Source organism: Pleurodeles waltl, chromosome 6, assembly GCF_031143425.1.
Source record: "Pleurodeles waltl isolate 20211129_DDA chromosome 6, aPleWal1.hap1.20221129, whole genome shotgun sequence".
NCBI lineage: Eukaryota > Metazoa > Chordata > Amphibia > Caudata > Salamandridae > Pleurodeles > Pleurodeles waltl.
This window is the reverse complement of record NC_090445.1, coordinates 18210511-18230500: the sequence shown is the minus strand read 5'-3', so window position 1 is coordinate 18230500 and position 19990 is coordinate 18210511. Positions and strand designations below refer to the sequence as shown.

The following is a 19990-nucleotide window of genomic DNA, read 5'->3' as shown; positions in this document are numbered from 1 at the left end:
CAGTGTGTGTACACATTGCTAAAAAGTTTTGCATTTCCTCTTTTCACTATTTTCTAAAGTGCTGAAAAGTACTTCTAAACTTTCAAAAAGTTCTTAAAAGTTTACAAAGTTTTTTCTGTCTTTCTAAAAAGTTCTGAAAACTTTTTTCTCTTTTTCTATCACTTTAACTCTCTCTAAAAGTGTCTGGCACAGGCCAAAATGTTGACCTGTCTAAGATTGCACATGATCACCTTAGCTGGAAAGGAGCAAGGAGTCTCTGCATAGAGAGAGGTTTGAGTGTAGGGAAGAATCCTTCCTTGGAACTGTTACTTAATATGCTTAGAGAACAAGATAAGGCTAAAAGTGCCCCATCTGTTGAAAAAGTAGCTAATGGTTCTCAATCTGCTCCAGGGACTCCCCAAGGAAAAGGTTCAGGAAAGAAACTTCTTAGCCTGCCCATTACTAGACAGTCTAGCATAGTTGGTACTGAGGTGGAGTCACATCATCCAGATGATGTGCTCTCACATTACACTGTCAGCCAAGCTGTTAGGGTGGCCTCTGTAAGGGACAGGTCTCCTTCTGTTCATTCCCATCATACCTCTGTATCTAGAAATGTCCCTCACACCAACCCTGATGACAGATTGTTAGAAAGGGAACTCAATAAGTTGAGGGTGGAACAAACCAGACTGAAGCTTAAAAAGCAACAGCTGGATTTGGATAGACAGTCTTTAGAAATAGAGAGGGAAAGACAGAAGTTGGGTTTAGATACCCATGGTGGCAGCAGCAGTATTCCCCATAGTCATCCTGTAAAAGAGCATGATTGCAGGAATCTGCACAAGATAGTTCCCCCTTATAAGGAGGGGGATGACATTAACAAGTGGTTTGCTGCACTTGAGAGGGCCTGTGTTGTACAGGATTTCCCTCAAAGGCAGTGGGCTGCTATCCTATGGCTATCATTTAGTGGAAAAGGTAGGGATAGGCTCCTTACTGTGAAAGAAAGTGATGCCAATAATTTTACAGTACTTAAGAATGCACTCCTGGATGGTTATGGCTTAACCACTGAACAATACAGGATAAAGTTCAGAGAAACCAAAAAGGAGTCTTCACAAGACTGGGTTGATTTCATTGACCATTCAGTGAAGGCCTTGGAGGGGTGGTTAAATGGCAGTAAGGTTACTGACTTTGAAAGCCTGCATAACTTGATCCTGAGAGAGCATATTCTTAATAATTGTGTGTCTGATTTGTTGCACCAGTACTTGGTGGACTCTGATCTGACCTCTCCCCAAGAATTGAGAAAGAAGGCAGACAAATGGGTCAGAACAAGGGTGAACAGAAAAGTTCATACAGGGGGTGACAAAGATGGCAACAAGAAGAAGGATGGTAAGTCTTCTGACAAGGGTGGGGACAAATCTAAAAATGAGTCTTCATCAGGCCCACAAAAACACTCTGGTGGGGGTGGTGGGCCCAAATCCTCTTCTAATCAAAACAAGGAAAAGAAACCATGGTGCTATTTATGTAAAATAAAAGGCCATTGGACAACAGATCCCAGTTGTCCAAAGAAAAGCACCAAGCCTCCTACCACTACAACCCCTACTGCTACACCTAGTGTCCCTACTAATAGCAGTGGTGGTGGGAGCAAACCTACTAATAGCCAATCCAAGGGAGCAGCTGGGCTCACTATTGGTAACTTAGTTGGGGTTGGCCTTGTTAGGGAGGCCACAGAGGCTGTGTTAGTCTCTAAGGGGGCTATTGATTTAGCCACCTTAGTTGCTTGTCCCCTTAATATGGATAAGTACAAGCAGCTACCCCTAATAAATGGTGTTGAGGTTCAGGCCTACAGGGACACTGGTGCCAGTGTGACTATGGTCATAGAGAAACTGGTCCACCCTGAACAACACCTACTTGGTCACCAGTACCAAGTAACCGATGCTCACAACAACACACTTAGCCACCCCATGGCTGTTGTTAATCTCAACTGGGGGGGGTTACTGGTCCAAAGAAAGTTGTGGTAGCCACAGATTTACCTGTAGACTGTCTACTAGGAAATGATTTGGAGACATCAGCTTGGTCAGATGTGGAGTTGGAGGCCCATGCAGCAATGCTGGGCATCCCAGGGCATATTTTTGCTTTGACAAGGGCTCAGGCCAAAAAGCAAAAAGGACAGGGAAGCTTGGATCCTGGAACAATGGACCAAGTGCTCCCTAAAGCTAGGGCTGGTAGAAGCAAACCACTTCCTACTATCCCTCCCTCTACAGTGGATTCAACTTCTGAGGAAGAAGAATTCCCTCCCTGTGCAGAACCTACACCAGAGGAGCTTGAAGCAGACACTGCTGAGCTTTTAGGTGAAGGGGGGCCTGCCAGAGAGGAGCTGAGTGTGGCACAGCAAACCTGTCCCACATTAGAGGGTCTGAGACAGCAAGCTGTCAAACAGGCTAATGGGGATGTCAGTGACTCTCACAGAGTTTACTGGGAGGACAACCTCTTGTACACTGAGCATAGGGATCCTAAACCTGGAGCTGCCAGGAGATTAGTGATTCCTCAGGAGTACAGAAAGTTCCTCCTAACTCTTGCCCACGACATTCCCCTAGCTGGGCATCTAGGACAAATGAAAACTTGGGACAGGCTTGTCCCCTTGTTTCATTGGCCTAGGATGTCTGAGGACACAAAAGAATTTTGTAAGTTCTGTGAAACCTGTCAAGCCAGTGGCAAGACAGGTGGCACCCCAAAGGCACCCCTTATCCCACTGCCTGTGGTTGGGGTTCCCTTTGAAAGGGTAGGGGTTGACATAGTTGGCCCCCTTGACCCTCCTACTGCTTCAGGCAATAGATTTATCTTGGTGGTAGTGGACCATGCCACAAGATATCCTGAAGCTATTCCTTTAAGGACCACTACAGCACCTGCAGTGGCAAAGGCCCTCCTAGGAATATTTTCCAGGGTGGGCTTCCCAAAGGAAGTAGTATCAGACAGGGGAAGCAATTTCATGTCTGCATACTTAAAAGCCATGTGGAAGGAGTGTGGTGTAACTTATAAATTCCCTACACCCTATCATCCACAAACAAATGGACTGGTGGAGAGATTTAATAAAACTCTCAAAGGCATGATTATGGGGCTCCCTGAAAAACTCCGCAGGAGATGGGATATCCTTCTACCATGCCTCCTTTTTGCCTACAGGGAGGTACCCCAGAAAGGAGTGGGCTTCAACCCCTTTGAACTTCTTTTTGGACACCCTGTTAGGGGTCCACTCACACTTGTAAAGGAGGGTTGGGAACAACCTTTAAAAGCTCCTAAGCAGGATATTGTGGATTATGTACTTGGCCTCAGATCAAGGATGGCTGAGTACATGAAAAAGGCCAGTAAAAACCTTCAGGCCAGCCAAGAGCTCCAGAAGCAATGGCATGATCAGAAGGCTGTTTTGGTTCAGTACCAACCAGGGCAGAAAGTGTGGGTCTTGGAGCCTGTGGCCCCAAGAGCACTCCAAGATAAATGTAGTGGCCCCCACACAATTGTTGAGAAAAAGGGTGAAGTCACCTATTTAGTTGACTTAGGCACTGCAAGGAGTCCCCTTAGGGTACTCCATGTAAACCGCCTGAAACCCTACTATGACAGGGCTGATCTCACCCTGCTCATGGCAACTGATGAGGGACAGGAAGAAGACAGTGATCCTCTACCTGATCTCTTCTCTTCCACAGAACAAGATGTTCTTGTGGAAGGTGTAGTTTTGGCTGATTGTCTTACTGCTGAGCAGAAAGACCATTGCATAAATCTCCTAGATCAATTCTCTGAACTCTTCTCTACTGTGCCAGGTACCACTTCTTGGTGTGAGCACACTATAGATACTGGAGACAGTTTACCTGTCAAAAGTAAGATCTATAGGCAGCCTGACCATGTCAGGGACTGCATAAAGCAAGAGGTCCAGAAAACGTTAGAACTAGGAGTGGTTGAGCACTCTGAAAGTCCATGGGCTTCTCCTGTGGTACTTGTACCAAAACCCCATTCCAAAGATGGAAAGAAGGAAATGCGGTTTTGTGTAGACTATAGAGGTCTCAACTTGGTAACCAAAACTGATGCTCACCCTATACCCAGGGCAGATGAGCTCATAGATACACTGGCATCTGCCCAGTATCTAAGCACTTTTGATTTGACTGCAGGGTATTGGCAGATCAAATTGTCAGAAGATGCTAAACCTAAAACTGCATTTTCAACCATTGGAGGCCATTACCAGTTTACTGTAATGCCTTTTGGTTTGAAAAATGCACTTGCCACTTTTCAGAGGTTGGTGAATACAGTCCTGCAAGGGCTGGAAGCTTTCAGTGCAGCATATTTGGACGATATAGCTGTCTTTAGCTCCAGCTGGGATGATCACCTGGTCCACCTATGGAAAGTTTTGGAGGCCCTGCAAAAGGCAGGCCTCACTATCAAGGCTTCAAAGTGCCAGATAGGGCAGGGTAAGGTGGTTTATCTGGGACACCTTGTTGGTGGGGAACAGATTGCACCACTTCAGGGGAAAATCCAAACAATTATTGATTGGGTTCCCCCTACTACTCAGACTCAGGTGAGAGCCTTCCTAGGCCTCACTGGGTATTACAGGAGGTTCATTAAGAACTATGGCTCCATTGCAGCCCCTCTTAATAACCTCACATCCAAGAAAATGCCTAAAAAGGTATTATGGACAGCAAACTGTCAGAAAGCTTTTGAGGAGCTGAAGCAGGCCATGTGCTCTGCACCTGTCCTGAAAAGCCCTTGTTACTCTAAAAAATTCTATGTCCAAACTGATGCATCTGAATTAGGAGTAGGGGCAGTCCTATCACAACTTAATTCTGAGGGCCAGGATCAACCTGTTGCTTTTATTAGTAGGAGGTTGACCCCTAGAGAAAAGCGTTGGTCTGCCATAGAGAGGGAGGCCTTTGCTGTGGTCTGGGCTCTGAAGAAGTTGAGGCCATACCTGTTTGGCACTCACTTCATTGTTCAGACAGACCACAAACCTCTACTTTGGCTAAAACAAATGAAAGGTGAAAATCCTAAATTGTTGAGGTGGTCCATATCCCTACAGGGAATGGACTATACAGTGGAACATAGACCTGGGAGTAGCCACTCCAATGCAGATGGACTCTCCAGATATTTCCACTTAGACAATGAAGACTCATCAGGTCATGGCTAGTCTTATTGTCCTTCGTTTGGGGGGGGGGGGGGTGTAGGAAAGTACCATCTTGCCTGGCATGTTACCCCCATTTTTCACTGTATATATGTTGTTTTAGTTGTATGTGTCACTGGGACCCTGGTAACCCAGGGCCCCAGTGCTCATAAGTGTGCCTGAATGTCTTACCTGTGTAGTGACTAACTGTCTCACTGAGGCTCTGCTAATCAGAACCTCAGTGGTTATGCTCTCTCATTTCTTTCCAAATTGTCACTAACAGGCTAGTGACCAATTTTACCAATTTACATTGGCTTACTGGAACACCCTTATAATTCCCTAGTATATGGTACTGAGGTACCCAGGGTATTGGGGTTCCAGGAGATCCCTATGGGCTGCAGCATTTCTTTTGCCACCCATAGGGAGCTCTGACAATTCTTACACAGGCCTGCCACTGCAGCCTGAGTGAAATAACGTCCACGTTATTTCACAGCCATTTTACACTACACTTAAGTAACTTATAAGTCACCTATATGTCTAACCTTTACCTGGTAAAGGTTAGGTGCAAAGTTACTTAGTGTGAGGGCACCCTGGCACTAGTCAAGGTGCCCCCACTTTGTTCAGGGCCAATTCCCCAGACTTTGTGAGTGCGGGGACACCATTACACGCGTGCACTACATATAGGTCACTACCTATATGTAGCTTCACAATGGTAACTCCGAATATGGCCATGTAACATGTCTATGATCATGGAATTGCCCCCTCTATGCCATCCTGGCATAGTTGGCACAATCCCATGATCCCAGTGGTCTGTAGCACAGACCCTGGTACTGCCAAACTGCCCTTCCTGGGGTTTCACTGCAGCTGCTGCTGCTGCCAACCCCTCAGACAGGCATCTGCCCTCCTGGGGTCCAGCCAGGCCTGGCCCAGGATGGCAGAACAAAGGACTTCCTCTGAGGGAGGGTGGTACACCCTCTCCCTTTGGAAAATGGTGTGAAGGCAGGGGAGGAGTAGCCTCCCCCAGCCTCTGGAAATGCTTTCTTGGGCACAGATGTGCCCAATTCTGCATAAGCCAGTCTACACCGGTTCAGGGGACCCCTTAGCCATGCTCTGGCGCGAAACTGGACAAAGGAAAGGGGAGTGACCACTCCCCTGACCTGCACCTCCCCTGGGAGGTGTCCAGAGCTACTCCAGTGTGCTCCAGACCTCTGCCATCTTGGAAACAGAGGTGCTGCTGGCACACTGGACTGCTCTGAGTGGCCAGTGCCACCAGGTGACGTCAGAGACTCCTTGTGATAGGCTCCTTCAGGTGTTGCTAGCCTATCCTCTCTCCTAAGTAGCCAAACCCTCTTTTCTGGCTATTTAGGGTCTCTGTCTCTGGGGAAACTTTAGATAACGAATGCAAGAGCTCATCCGAGTTCCTCTGCATCTCTCTCTTCACCTTCTGCCAAGGAATCGACTGCTGACTGCGCTGGAAGCCTGCAAACCTGCAACATAGTAGCAAAGACGACTACTGCAACTCTGTAACGCTGATCCTGCCGCCTTCTCGACTGTTTTCCTGGTGGTGTATGCTGTGGGGGTAGTCTGCCTCCTCTCTGCACTAGAAGCTCCGAAGAAATCTCCCGTGGGTCGACGGAATCTTCCCCCTGCAACCGCAGGCACCAAAAAGCTGCATTACCGGTCCCTTGGGTCTCCTCTCAGCACGACGAGCGAGGTCCCTCGAATCCAGCAACTCTGTCCAAGTGACCCCCACAGTCCAGTGACTCTTCAGTCCAAGTTTGGTGGAGGTAAGTCCTTGCCTCACCTCGCTAGACTGCTTTGCTGGGAACTGTGACTTTTGCAGCTACTCCGGCCCCTGTGCACTTCCGGCGGAAATCCTTTGTGCACAGCCAAGCCTGGGTCCACGGCACTCTAACCTGCATTGCACGACTTTCTAAGTTGGTCTCCGGCGACGTGGGACTTCTTTGTGCGACTTTGGGTGAGCACCATTTCACGCATCCTCGTAGTACCTGTTTCTGGCACTTCTCCGGGTGCTACCTGCTGCTGAGAGGGCTCCTTGTCTTGCTCGACGTCCCTTCTCTTTTCTGGTCCAATTTGCGACCTCCTGGTCCCTCCTGGGCCACAGCAGCGTCCAAAAACGCTAACCGCACGATTTGCAGCTAGCAAGGCTTGTTGGCGTTCTTTCGGCAGGAAAATACTTTTGCACAACTCTACAAGGCGAGAGGGATCCGTCCTCCAAAGGGGAAGTCTCTATCCCTTTGCGTTCCTGCAGAAACCGCAGCTTCTTCTGTCCAGTAGAAGCTTCTTTGCACCCGCAGCTGGCATTTCCTGGGCATCTGCCCATCTCCGACTTGCTTGTGACTTTTGGACTTGGTCCCCTTGTTCCACAGGTACCCCAGATTGGAAATCCAGCATTGTTGCATTGTTGGTTTGTGTCTTTTCTGCATTATTCCTCTAACACGACTTCTTTGTCCTTAGGGGAACTTTAGCGCACTTTGCACTCACTTTTCAGGGTCTTGGGGAGGGTTATTTTTCTAACTCTCACTATTTTCTAATAGTCCCAGCAACCCTCTACAAGGTCACATAGGTTTGGGGTCCATTCGTGGTTCGCATTCCACTTCTGGAGTATATGGTTTGTGTTGCCCCTATCCCTATGTTTCCCCATTGCATCCTATTGTAACTATACATTGTTTGCACTGTTTTCTAAGACTATACTGCATATTTTTGGTATTGTGTACATATATCTTGTGTATATTTCCTATCCTCTCACTGAGGGTACACTCTAAGAAACTTTGGCATATTGTCATAAAAATAAAGTACCTTTATTTTTAGTATAACTGTGTATTGTGTTTTCTTATGATATTGTGCATATGACACTAAGTGGTACTGTAGTAGCTTCACACGTCTCCTAGTTCAGCCTAAGCTGCTCTGCTAAGCTACCATTATCTATCAGCCTAAGCTGCTAGACACCCTATACACTAATAAGGGATAACTGGGCCTGGTGCAAGGTGCAAGTACCCCTTGGTACTCACTACAAGCCAGTCCAGCCTCCTACCATTACTAGCCACAGAGTGACAAAGGCACTCTCCCCATGTGGCCAGCAACATGTCTGGTGTGTGGCAGGCTGCTAAAACTAGTCAGCCTACATGGATAGTCGGTTAAGGTTTCAGGGGGCACCTCTAAGTGCCCTCTGGGGTGTATGTTATAATACAATGTACACTGGCATCAGTGTGCATTTATTGTGCTGAGAAGTTTGATATCAAACTTCACAGTTTTCAGTGTAGCCATTATGGTGCTGTGGAGTTCGTGCATGACAGACTCCCAGACCATATACTCTTATGGCTACCCTGCACTTACAATGTCTAAGGTTTTGCTTAGACACTGTAGGGGCATAGTGCTCATGCACTTATGCCCTCACCTATGGTATAGTGCACCCTGCTTAGGGCTGTAAGGCCTGCTAGAGGGGTGACTTATCTATACTTCATAGACAGTGTGAGGTTGGCATGGCACCCTGAGGGGAGTGCCATGTCGACTTACTCATTTTATCCCCACTAGCACACACAAGCTGGCAAGCAGTGTGTCTGTGCTGAGTGAGGGGTCCCCAGGGTGGCATAAGACATGCTGCAGCCCTTAGAGACCTTCCCTGGCATCAGGGCCGTTGGTACCAGGGCTACCAGTTACACAGGACTTACCTGGATGCCAGGGTGTGCCAATTGTGGAAACAAAAGTACAGGTTAGGGAAAGAACACTGGTGCTGGGGCCTGGTTAGCAGGCCTCAGCACACTTTCAAATCAAAACTTAGCATCAGCAAAGGCAAAATGTCAGGGGGTAACCATGCCAAGGAGGCATTTCCTTACAGTGAGGTTTATGGTGTGGCACAATGAGAATTATGTGGCCTCAGAGCCAATGGAGGGCAGAGGAGGGCACCAACCTGCACATACAGCTCTCTCAGCTCCCTCTGGAACTCTTGGGGGTCGTCGGTGATTGTGACCGGACCAATCTCTGGAGAAGAAAAAAAACACACATTGTGAAGCGTCATTAATAAATACATACATGCAGATACATACATAGAGGGCCTTTCAAGCAGTCCTCTTCAGTCATTGGTCTGTTTGAATGTCACTCACATTTTGCATCTGCCATTGGCAGCAAACAGCACTGGGCAATGGGTCAGCCAACTTCAGGTATTGGGTCCATTGCCCTCTGACTAACAACCTTTTTTCCAGATCACATGTGCACATCCACTAAAAAGGACAGTGCTTCAGTGCCAGGAACCGTGGATCCGTCCTTTAGTTTTACAGGTTCTCCTTGCAAAGGTTCTCTTTCATTTCTTCTCCTTTTTCATGTATCTTTTAAGAGAGACTTGTCGCTCACCTGCACTGTGCTATATCCTATATGGCTCCTGCACCTAAACTAAGTGGCCATATTAGAATGGTATTGTTAATAGTGTATTTGTTTCCCCACTTCAAGAAAGCCATCAAGTTTAGATGTAACATGTCGGCCATCTTGGATTGGTACAGTAGTGATAAACAATACACAATACCTTCCAAGATGGCCGTCTAATGTGATGTACACTGACTGGCCATCTTGCAATGGTATCGTGCATAGGTTATCTATGTTTTATCATTGCAGGCATGCGGACATGTTACCTGTAAACACATCGGCCATGATAGAATAACAATAACAATACACTAAGCACCATACCATTCTAAGATGGCTGCCAGCTGCTGTCTTTACTTTCTTACTTATGTTTTATTGCAAGCCTTTAGTTGCCATGTTTTTTGAAAGGCAACATGTTTCCTGGTATGAGAAGAGTCTGATAAGGCCACACCCATTTGACAACAATTGAGAATGATGGGGCCCCATTCCTGCCTTCTGGCACAGCAGAGAACGATGGGTCCCCAAAACCACAATGGCACCTGCAAAGGCTCTGCCCCCTTTAGACACCAACTGAGACTGGTTTACCACCCACCTCCCTCCTGGCACCATGTGAGATTGATGGGACCCCCAACCTCCCTGCCCCCCACCAACAACAGTAGCAGAGCCTGGTGGGACCACCCCCTTCCTGAGACTTCATAGACCACTCCCTTCCTGACACTTAAATATTCTGACATGATCTTTCCTCAGCATAAAGAGCCACTCACTCATTCCTGATACCAGCACAGCCTGATGGGACCCCAAGCCTGATCCCTGCAGAGTGAGACCACCACCCCATAGCAGCACAGACTGATGGACCCACCACCCCAGCCCAAACCCAGCAGAGTGAGACCACCACCCCATACCAGCACAGACTGATGGACCCACCACCCCAGTCCAAACCCAGCAGAGTGAGACCACCACCCCATAGCAGCACAGACTGATGGACCCACCACCCCAGCCCAAACCCAGCAGAGTGAGACCACCACCCCATAGCAGCACAGACTGATGGACCCACCACCCCAGCCCAAACCCAGCAGAGTGAGACCACCACCCCATAGCAGCACAGACTGATGGACCCACCACCCCAGTCCAAACTCAGCAGAGTGAGACCACCACCCCATACCAGCACAGACTGATGGACCCACCACCCCAGCCCAAACCCAGCAGAGTGAGACCACCACCCCATAGCAGCACAGACTGATGGACCCACCACCCCAGCCCAATCCCAGCAGACTGAAAACACCACCCCATACCAGCAGAGACTGATAGACCCCTTACCGCCAGCACAATCCCAACAGACTGATACCACCACCCCATACCAGCTGAAACCGATAGACCCCTCACCTTCAGCCCGATCCCCGCAGAGTGTGACCACCACCCCATACCAGCTGGGACTGAGAGACCCCTCACCCCAGCCCGATCCCAGCAGAGTGTGACCACAACCCCACACCAGCTGGGACTGAGAGACCCCTCACCCCAGCCCGATCCCAGCAGAGGGAGACCACCACCCCATAGCAGCAGAGACTGATGGGACCCCAAGCCCAATTCTAGGAGACGGATACCACCACCCCATACCAGCACAGACTGATGGACCCACCACCCCAGCCCAATCCCAGCAGACTGAAACCACCACCCCATACCAGCAGAGACTGATAGACCCCTCACCGCCAGCACAATCCCAACAGACTGAAACCACCACCCCATACCAGCAGAGACTGATCACCGCCAGCACGATCCCAACAGACTGATACCACCACCCCATACCAGCTGAAACCGATAGACCCTCACCCTCAGCCCGATCCCAGCAGAGTGTGACCACCACCCCATACCAGCTGGGACTGAGAGACCCCTCACCCCAGCCCGATCCCAGCAGAGTGTGACCACAACCCCACACCAGCTGGGACTGAGAAACCCCTCACCCCAGCCCGATCCCAGCAGAATGAGACCACCACCCCATACCAGCAGAGACTGATAGACCCCTCCCCCTCAGCCCCATCCCAGCAGAGTGAGACCACCACCCCATACCAGCAGAGACTGATAGACCCCTCACCCTCACCCCGATCCCAGCAGACTGTTACCACTACCCCATACCAGCTGGTACTGAGAGCTCCCTCACCCCCAGCCTGATCCCATCAGACTGATACACCACCCCATACCAGCACAGACTGAATGGACCCCAAGCCTGATCCCAGCAGAGTGAGACCACCACCCCATACCAGCACAGACTGATGGACCCACCACCCCAGCCCAAATCCAGCAGAGTGAGACCACCACCCCATACCAGCAGAGACTGATAGACCCCTCACCGCCAGCAGGATCCCAACAGACTGATACCACCACCCCATACCAGCTGAAACTGATAGACCCCTCACCCTCAGCCCGATCCCAGCAGAGTGTGCCCACCACCCCATACCAGCTGGGACTGAGAGACCCCTCACCCCAGCCCGATCCCAGCAGAGTGTGACCACCACCCCATACCAGCTGGGACTGAGAGACCCCTCACCTCAGCCCGATCCCAGCAGAGTGAGACCACCACCCCATACCAGCAGAGACTGATAGACCCCTCACCCTCAGCCCCATCCCAGCAGACTGATACCACCACTCCATAGCAGCAGAGACTGATAGACCCCTCACCCCCATCCCGATCCCAGCAGACTGTTACCACCACCCCATACCAGCTGGTACTGAGAGATCCCTCACCCCCAGCCTGATCCCATCAGACTGATACACCACCCCATACCAGCACAGACTGATGGGACCCCAAGCCCAATCCCAGCAGACTGAAACCACCACCCATACCAGTACAGACTGATGGACCCCCCCCCTACTCCAGCCCGATCACAGCAGACTGATACCACCACCCCATACCAGCACAGACTGATACCACCACCTCATACCAGCACAGACTGATGGGACCCCAAGCCCAATCCCAGCAGACTGAAACCACCACCCCATAGCAGCAGAGACTGATGGACCCACCACCCCAGCCCAATCCCAGCAGACTGAAGCCACCACCCCATAGCAGCAGAGACTGATGGAGCCCCCACTCCAGCCCAATTCCAGCAGACTGATACCACCACCCCATACCAGCAGACTGATGGGACACCCCCCAGCCCGATCCTAGGAGACTGATACCACCACCCCATACCAGCACAGACTGATGGACCCACCACCCCAGCCCAATCCCAGCAGACGGAAACCACCACCCCATAGCAGCAGAGACTGATGAAGCCCCCACTCCAGCCCAATCCCAGCAGACTGAAACCACTTCCACATACCAGCACAGACTGATGGACCCACCACCCCAGCCCAATCCCAGCTCCACATACCAGCACAGACTGATGGGACCCACCACTCCAGCCCGATCTCAGCAGCTGATACAACCATCCCATACCAGCACAGACGGATGGGACCCCCCCCCCCCCCACACTCCAGCCCGATCCCAGCAGAGACTGATAGATCCCTCTCTCTCCCTGTCATCTGCACCGACTGAGGGAGCTCCTGCTCTCTCGGTGGTATGTCCATAAACCGAAGGAGCTCCCTCCCTGGCATCCATTCGCACTGAGGGAGCTCCCTCTCTCCTTCTGACCTGAGCACGGACCGAGGGAGCATCTTCCTGCCTCTGGCACTATCAGTCTGGGGGGAAGGGGTCTGTCTGCGGAATGTGGAGGTGCAGCCGCCCTCACATTCCTCGCACATCTGGAGCATGGCAGACCTCACAGACACACCTGGAAAGGTGAGCCCTGCAGCCACTGAGTTAAGTGGCCTCAGTGGGCTGGAGCCGTCTGCCCCCACCTCCTCCCCCCCCCCCCCCACACTGTCTGCCTAGACACTTCAACGCCAGGGACCAAGTTCACAAAGGCCTAAACTTAGTCTACTTCTACGTTTGTGAATTGGGCCCATGAAGTGTTCCCCAGGGTGGTAAATGTAGGATGGGAACCAGTGACCGGGCCCTCCTTACCACACGTCAGGGTGGTAAAAAATTCTAGAAGATCCCCTTGCACCCTTCCCGCTGTCTCACTGAAGTAATGCCTGCGGCCTCACTGGGGCCATGCATGCTGTCTCACTGAAGACATGCCCACTGTCTCACTGAAGTCATGCCTGCTGTCTCACTGAAGTCATGCCTGCTGTCTCACTGAAGACATGATGGCGGCCTCACAGGGGCCATGCCTGCTGTCTCACTGAAGTTATGCCTGCGGCCTCACTGGGGCCATGCCTGCTGTCTCACTGAAGACATGCCTGCTGCCTCACTGAAGACATGCCTGCTGCCTCATTGAAGACATGCCTGCTGCCTCACTGAAGACATGCCTGCTGCCTCACTGGAGCCATGCCTGCTGTCTCAATGAAGTCATGCGTGCAGCCTCACTGGGGCCATGCCTGCTGTCTCACTGAAGACATGCCTGCTGCCTCATTGAAGACATGCCTGCTGCCTCACTGAAGACATGCCTGCTGCCTCACTGAAGACATGCCTGCTGTCTCACTGAAGTCATGCCTGCTGCCTCACTGAAGACATGCCTGCTGCCTCACTGAAGACATTCCTGCTGCCTCACTGAAGACATGCCTGCTGCCTCACTCACTGAAGACATGCCTGCTGCCTCACTGAAGACATGCCCGCTGCCTCACGGAAGACATGCCTGCTGTCTCACTGAAGACATGCCTGCTGCCTCACTGAAGACATGCCTGCTGTCTCACTGAAGACATGCCTGCTGCCTCACTGAAGACATGCCTGCTGTCTCACTGATGACATGCCTGCTGCCTCACTGAAGACATGCCTGCTGTCTCACTGGAGTCATGCCCGCTGCCTCACTGAAGACATGCCTGCTGCCTCACTGAAGACATGCCTGCTGCCTCACTGAAGACATGCCTGCTGCCTCACTGGAGCCATGACTGCGGCCTCAGTGAAGACATGCCTGCTTTACCCACCTCACTGCAGCAATGGCATCTAGGCCTGCGGCCTCACTGTAGTCATGCCTACGGCCTCTCCGGAATGCCGGCTGCTCCACATAACTGAAGACATGCCTGCGGCCTCAATGAAGACATGCCTGCGGCCTCAATGAAGACAATACTGCTGCCTTACTTAAGACATGCCTGCTGCCTCTGTCTCTCTGCAACCAGGGCTGCTGTGTCACTTGAAACACGCCTGCTGCTTGACCCTCACTGCAGCCATGCCTAGTGCCTCCACTGCATGCTGAAGGCGTCCTGGAAGTATGTCTGCTGCCTCTACCTCACAGCAGCCAGTACCGATCTCTCTACCTCACAGCAGCCAGTACCGATCTCTCTACCTCACAGCAGCCAGTACCGATGTCTTTACCTCACAGCAGCCAGTACCGATCTCTCTACCTCACATCAGCCAGTACCGATGTCTTTACCTCACAGCAGCCAGTACCGATGTCTTTACCTCACAGCAGCCAGTACTGATGCCTCAACGTCACAGCAGCCAGTACTGATGCTTCTACCTCACAGCAGCCAGTACCGATGCCTCTACGTCACAGCAGCAGGTACCAATGACTTTTCCTCACAGCAGCCAATACCGATGTCTCTACCTCACAGCAGCCAGTACCGATGTCTTTACCTCACAGCAGCCTGTACTGATGCCTCTACCTCACAACAGCCAGTACTGATGCTTCTACCTCACAGCAGCCAGTACTGATGCTTCTACCTCACAGCAGCCAGTACTGATGCCTCAACCTCACAGGAGCCAGTACTGATGCCACAGCAACCAGAACTGATGCCTCTACCTCCCAGCAGCAAGTACTGATACTTCTACCTCACAGCAGCGTGCCTCTACATCACAGCAGCCAGTACTGATGCCTCTACCTCACAGCAGCCAGTACTGATGCCTCTACCTCACAGCAGCCAGAACTGATGCTTCTACCTCACAGCAGCCACTACTGATGTCTCTACCTCACAGCAGCCAGTACCGATGCCTCTACTTCACAGCAGCCAGTACCAATGACTCTACCTCACAGCAACCAGTACCAATGCCTCTACCTTACCACATGCTCTTTGCATGGGCAGTGCAGGGGTACCGGTGCAGAGCCCCTTCGCGCAGGTCTGTGCGCGACGGGTGGAACTGCACCTGCCACACAGAGGCATTGACGGCAGCTCCATGTGGAGCCGCCGTCAATGTCCCGGCCGAGCCTTTCTGTGAGCCGGCGGGTGGAAACAATGTTTTCGCCCGGCGGCCCACAGGAATGTTCATTATTTGGCCGGCGGGGTTCCGGGGTCGCTGGTGGTCAGTGTTTTGACCGCCAGCATGAACACGGGGGTTGTTTCCGCCGTGTCCATAATGACCACCTTGGTGCCGATATTGAACAGCATTGACAATAACAAAAAAAAATGAAAATACCCTGCTTAGCGTGATGACGTAAATGCATCCAGTTAGTAAAAAATTGGAGTTCTTTAATCTTTCCTTTCCATGGAAACATTGTATCATGGATGTTTAGCATTTTTTGTATCTATATATTTAATTATACATTCTGGTTTGTAAATCAATTGTAACCTAATATTCTTCTCTTTCTATCAATAAAATAATTTACCCAAAAAGTAAAATAAATGGGAGGTTGTGGACTCCACTCGTTGTGTTTTCACCTATGTTGTAAAGTATTGCCTTGGATTTTAGGGTCTTGGTTTTAAATGGCTGTTGGACATGACTCTTCAGAGGGAACTTTCCTGAAACTTTTTGTTTTTTTCTCCCAGTCTTTGCTGACTTTTTGTGTGTGACCCTAGGACTCTGGGCACTTGCCTACTGTCTGGAAGTGGGACAGTGGGCATGCCCTTCGCACCTACGATAGGAAGGGGCAGGTAAGGACCTGGTTGAAGTTCCGTATCCAGGAGGGCCCTGTGAAACAGAAATACCACATACCCGGGGTGGGTACAGCCCTGACTACCAGGGGGATGTGCACTGGGTGTGCCACCTTTGGAAGGGGCCTGCAGGGGACGCTGGCGTGCCTGCGCTCAGGGTGGCAGTCCTGATGTGCAGACCAACTCTGAGCTGCCTTACGCCTTCCCCGGAGGGCCCCAACAGCGGTGATAGTGGTAGTCGGAGGGCAGGTCGGGTATACAAACGGGTACCCTGTCAGGGCAAGGAAGCACCCCCATGTGGGTGTCTGCTACCTGAAGGGAGGGTCAGCTGCGTCCATAAGAGTGAGCTGGTCCTCTGCTAGTGGCCGTTGGCCATGAGAACGAAAGTGCCCACCATGCTCAGCGGGCATGGGTATGCGTCAGGGCATATGTGCCCAAAGAGTGCGAACACCCCATGCGTGTTTGCACTACCGCTGAGCACTGCTCTACCCATAAGGTAACATGGGAGAACGAGTCTTATTAGGTCTGGCTGCAATAGTGGACTGCAGGGGACCAGCCTCATGATGTTCAGTATTGTTGGACTCAGGATGACAAACCCCTTCTGATGGTTAAGGTGGTTTTGTCATTGATGCCCTAGAAATAATACTTCAGGGAAGTGGGCATTTCCAGGTTCTGAAGTGGTTCTGGTGTCTTATAAATTTGGCTTCATTCTACAGGTCATGAGGTATAGCACATCTGTGGATTCCCCAGGCGACCGCTGTAAAACTTGGGCAGTCAGAATGAAAGATCCCTGCTATTTGGGGCCTGGATAGATAGATTGGGGAGAGAGGTTTTTGACACTTGGCCCCTCCTGGCCAGAGCATGGCCCCTTAAAGATAAAGATCTTCTTTCCAGAGCCTCAGGACAGACAGGGAGGAAATTTAGGGGAGACATCTGTGGTTCAAATGCGAAACCTTCGAACTACCCCCAACTTCAAAGGAACCAACTAGTATAACTAGGGGTACTCAGCCACTGCAAGGCAGAGTAACCTTTACGGCGACGTAGGACCAGTGCTGCTGGACTGCGCGGGCACACTACCAGAGGAATCTGTTGTGCCCAGGATGATAACTGTCCGAGGGGGGATCCGTGCCCCACTTCCTGCTTAGAGATTGGCCTGGGGCTGATTGCCAGGTGCTGTGTAGCACCCTGAAGTGTACACTCCAAGGGCAGGTTGGCTCGCCCCCTGTTCTCTGAGAAGATCTCAGGGACTTCATAGTCCTCCTGAGAGGTACTTACATCGACGACTGGTAATATCTGGAGGGCAGTGCCCTCTGTTGCATCTACATTGTATGCTTGTCTTCACCTGTCAGCAGCGGCACTAGCGTGCCTTAAGTACTGTGTCGGGAAACCAGAATTACCTGGTTCGGACCTTGTCAAGGACTGTCTGCACTTCAGGCGGGTGGCTCTTCATCGTGGGCATCACTGCATGCCAAAACATCTTGTGAACAGAACTTGGTGCGGAGCCCTGCACGGACCCCTATTGTCAAGTGTGTCACATTTCTCTTGCGTCACCCTCAGTTGCACGCGCATTGTGTGCTGTGCCCCATTTATAGGTGGCATCCCTTGGAGTTGGGGGTACCACCTGAGTTGTGCTGTACTTGGCATGACTGAACTTGCATCGAGAGGTGCTGAAATTGGTAACCTTTTGGTAACATTGAACTGTCTGGCTGGCAGGGCGCCTCAGTGTTTAACTGCAGCCCCAGTCACCCTCCACTTCTGTTTTGCAGACCTCTGAATGGACCTCCTGTGGAAAGCTCAAATGTCTCCCCCTTAATTGTTTATCTGCTGTTATCTTTCCCCAACATTGACCCTGGAACCCTGAGACTTGTGACTTAGCTGCGAGTGGCCCAGTAGCCAGGGAAAGGCTGATGCAATCCTTAGTTAGTGGAAGGGGCAGGACAGCCAAAGCAGAGTGGTGGGTGAGGGGGGTTTGGAACCCAGATTACTTGCAAACACAGTGGCATCCACTATCCGGATATCAGAGCACTGCATTAGGGTGCCGGAAGTGAGTGCATTCAGGAAACAGAAAACAAGTGTGACCTACAAAACACAAAGCCAATGGTAAGCAATGGGCGGAATGCATTCCTGGGGGGCTTTCAGCATGTCCTCAGTATGCCTTTGCAACCAGGCAGCTGCTCTCCGGTAGACTCTGACCTCATGAGAGAAGCAGCAACCTAGGCACTGTGGACACAATTATCCAGAAGTGTGTGATGCAGCAGACGAGCTGGGGGAGGGAGGGGCAGCAAAACATTATGGCAAAGGCTGTTGACTTGGAAACTGGGGAACAAGCTTCAAGTCCTGGGTCAGCTCAACCTTCTGTGATCTTGGGCACATTGCTTAATCTCCCCGTGCCTAGTGAATAAAGGTAACCTTATGGAATGTAACTGGTGCTCACATAAAGTGCTCCAATGCCTTGGGGCTGAGTATGATATATGTGTGCAGATATGTAACAACAGAAGCACACAGGCGACAAAATAGGGTGGGTGGGTCAGGTGTAGTACAAAAAGAAAGTTGCATCCAAAACAGATGTTGAGAAGTGCATCAGTCATCTACAGCTGCACACATCTGTGCCTGGTGCTGTTATAGGTAACATCACCAGTAAGATCTGTGTCCAGTGCTCTGGGCTGAGGGTGGACACACTTCACAACAGCTGCTTTAGTTTAGTAAGTTTCAGGTTTTGGATCAAAAACATAACATCTTTGCAACCAACTTGTGTAATGCAACTGGAGCTCGCATAAAGTGCCCTAATAGCATTCGGTCAAATTTGCACTATACATTTAAAAAAAACAGAAGCACATGCGTGAGAGAGAAAAAGCAACATGGGTGTAGCAATAGGAGGGAAAGCAGAAACAGGAAATTAATGTGGCATTACAGTCAGGGCTGCCAACTTTGAAACTGTGGAACAAGGTTTGAGTGCTGGTGTCAGCTCAACATCCTGTGATCCTCGGCACATCACTTAATCAGCCTAATAAATTAATGTAACCTTGTGTAATTTAAATGGTTCTCACATAAAGTACTCTAATGTCCTTGTACCGACTTCATGCTATCTATCTATATCTATATCTGCCTGCCAAAAGGAAGCTGTACTTGGTCCATGCTCCACGGTATGGACAAACACACGAAGACTAAGTGAAACAACACAAAGACTATGTGAAAATGGCACACACTGACCAATGAGAAGCAAGGAAATGAGAGTGATGTTGAAGCCAACCAATGGTAAGTAACAGGCAGGCTCTAGGCCCTTGTTACATTTTATTCTAAAGAACAATAAACTTGCAAGTGACAGCACATGCTATCTTAGGGGAGACCTAAAAATGTGATCAATATCCTGCCTGTCAAACCTGTGCTTGACCTAAGGCCTGTCTGACATTGAGCCTTCTGGGAACATTCTGATGTAGATTGTAGGTCGAGCGTGCAAGCACTCAAACGTGTTGTAATCTCTGTGGACTTTTAACCACGCCCTCCACGCACCCATCACTATGACTCATTCTGGGGCTTGTCTTTGGAAAATCCTTTGCTATCATTGGCAAATTACGTTTGTCCCTCCTTGGGGCGATTTTGTTACCACCTTGGCCATCGACCCTGTTACATGGATAATTTCATTTTTGCCAATATGTTTGA

General features: G+C 50.5%; 1 protein-coding gene across 2 annotated transcripts in view; it reads right to left on the bottom strand.

Moving 5' to 3' along the window:
* The window catches only part of HMCN2 (hemicentin 2), an 816728-nt gene that overhangs the window by 745771 nt on the left and 50967 nt on the right, over window positions 1-19990 (bottom strand). For both annotated transcript variants that reach the window (XM_069237054.1, XM_069237056.1), the window contains exon 2: window positions 9042-9112. In XM_069237054.1, the coding sequence (XP_069093155.1) occupies window positions 9042-9112 (71 nt within the window). The remainder of the gene's footprint in view (window positions 1-9041; window positions 9113-19990) is intronic.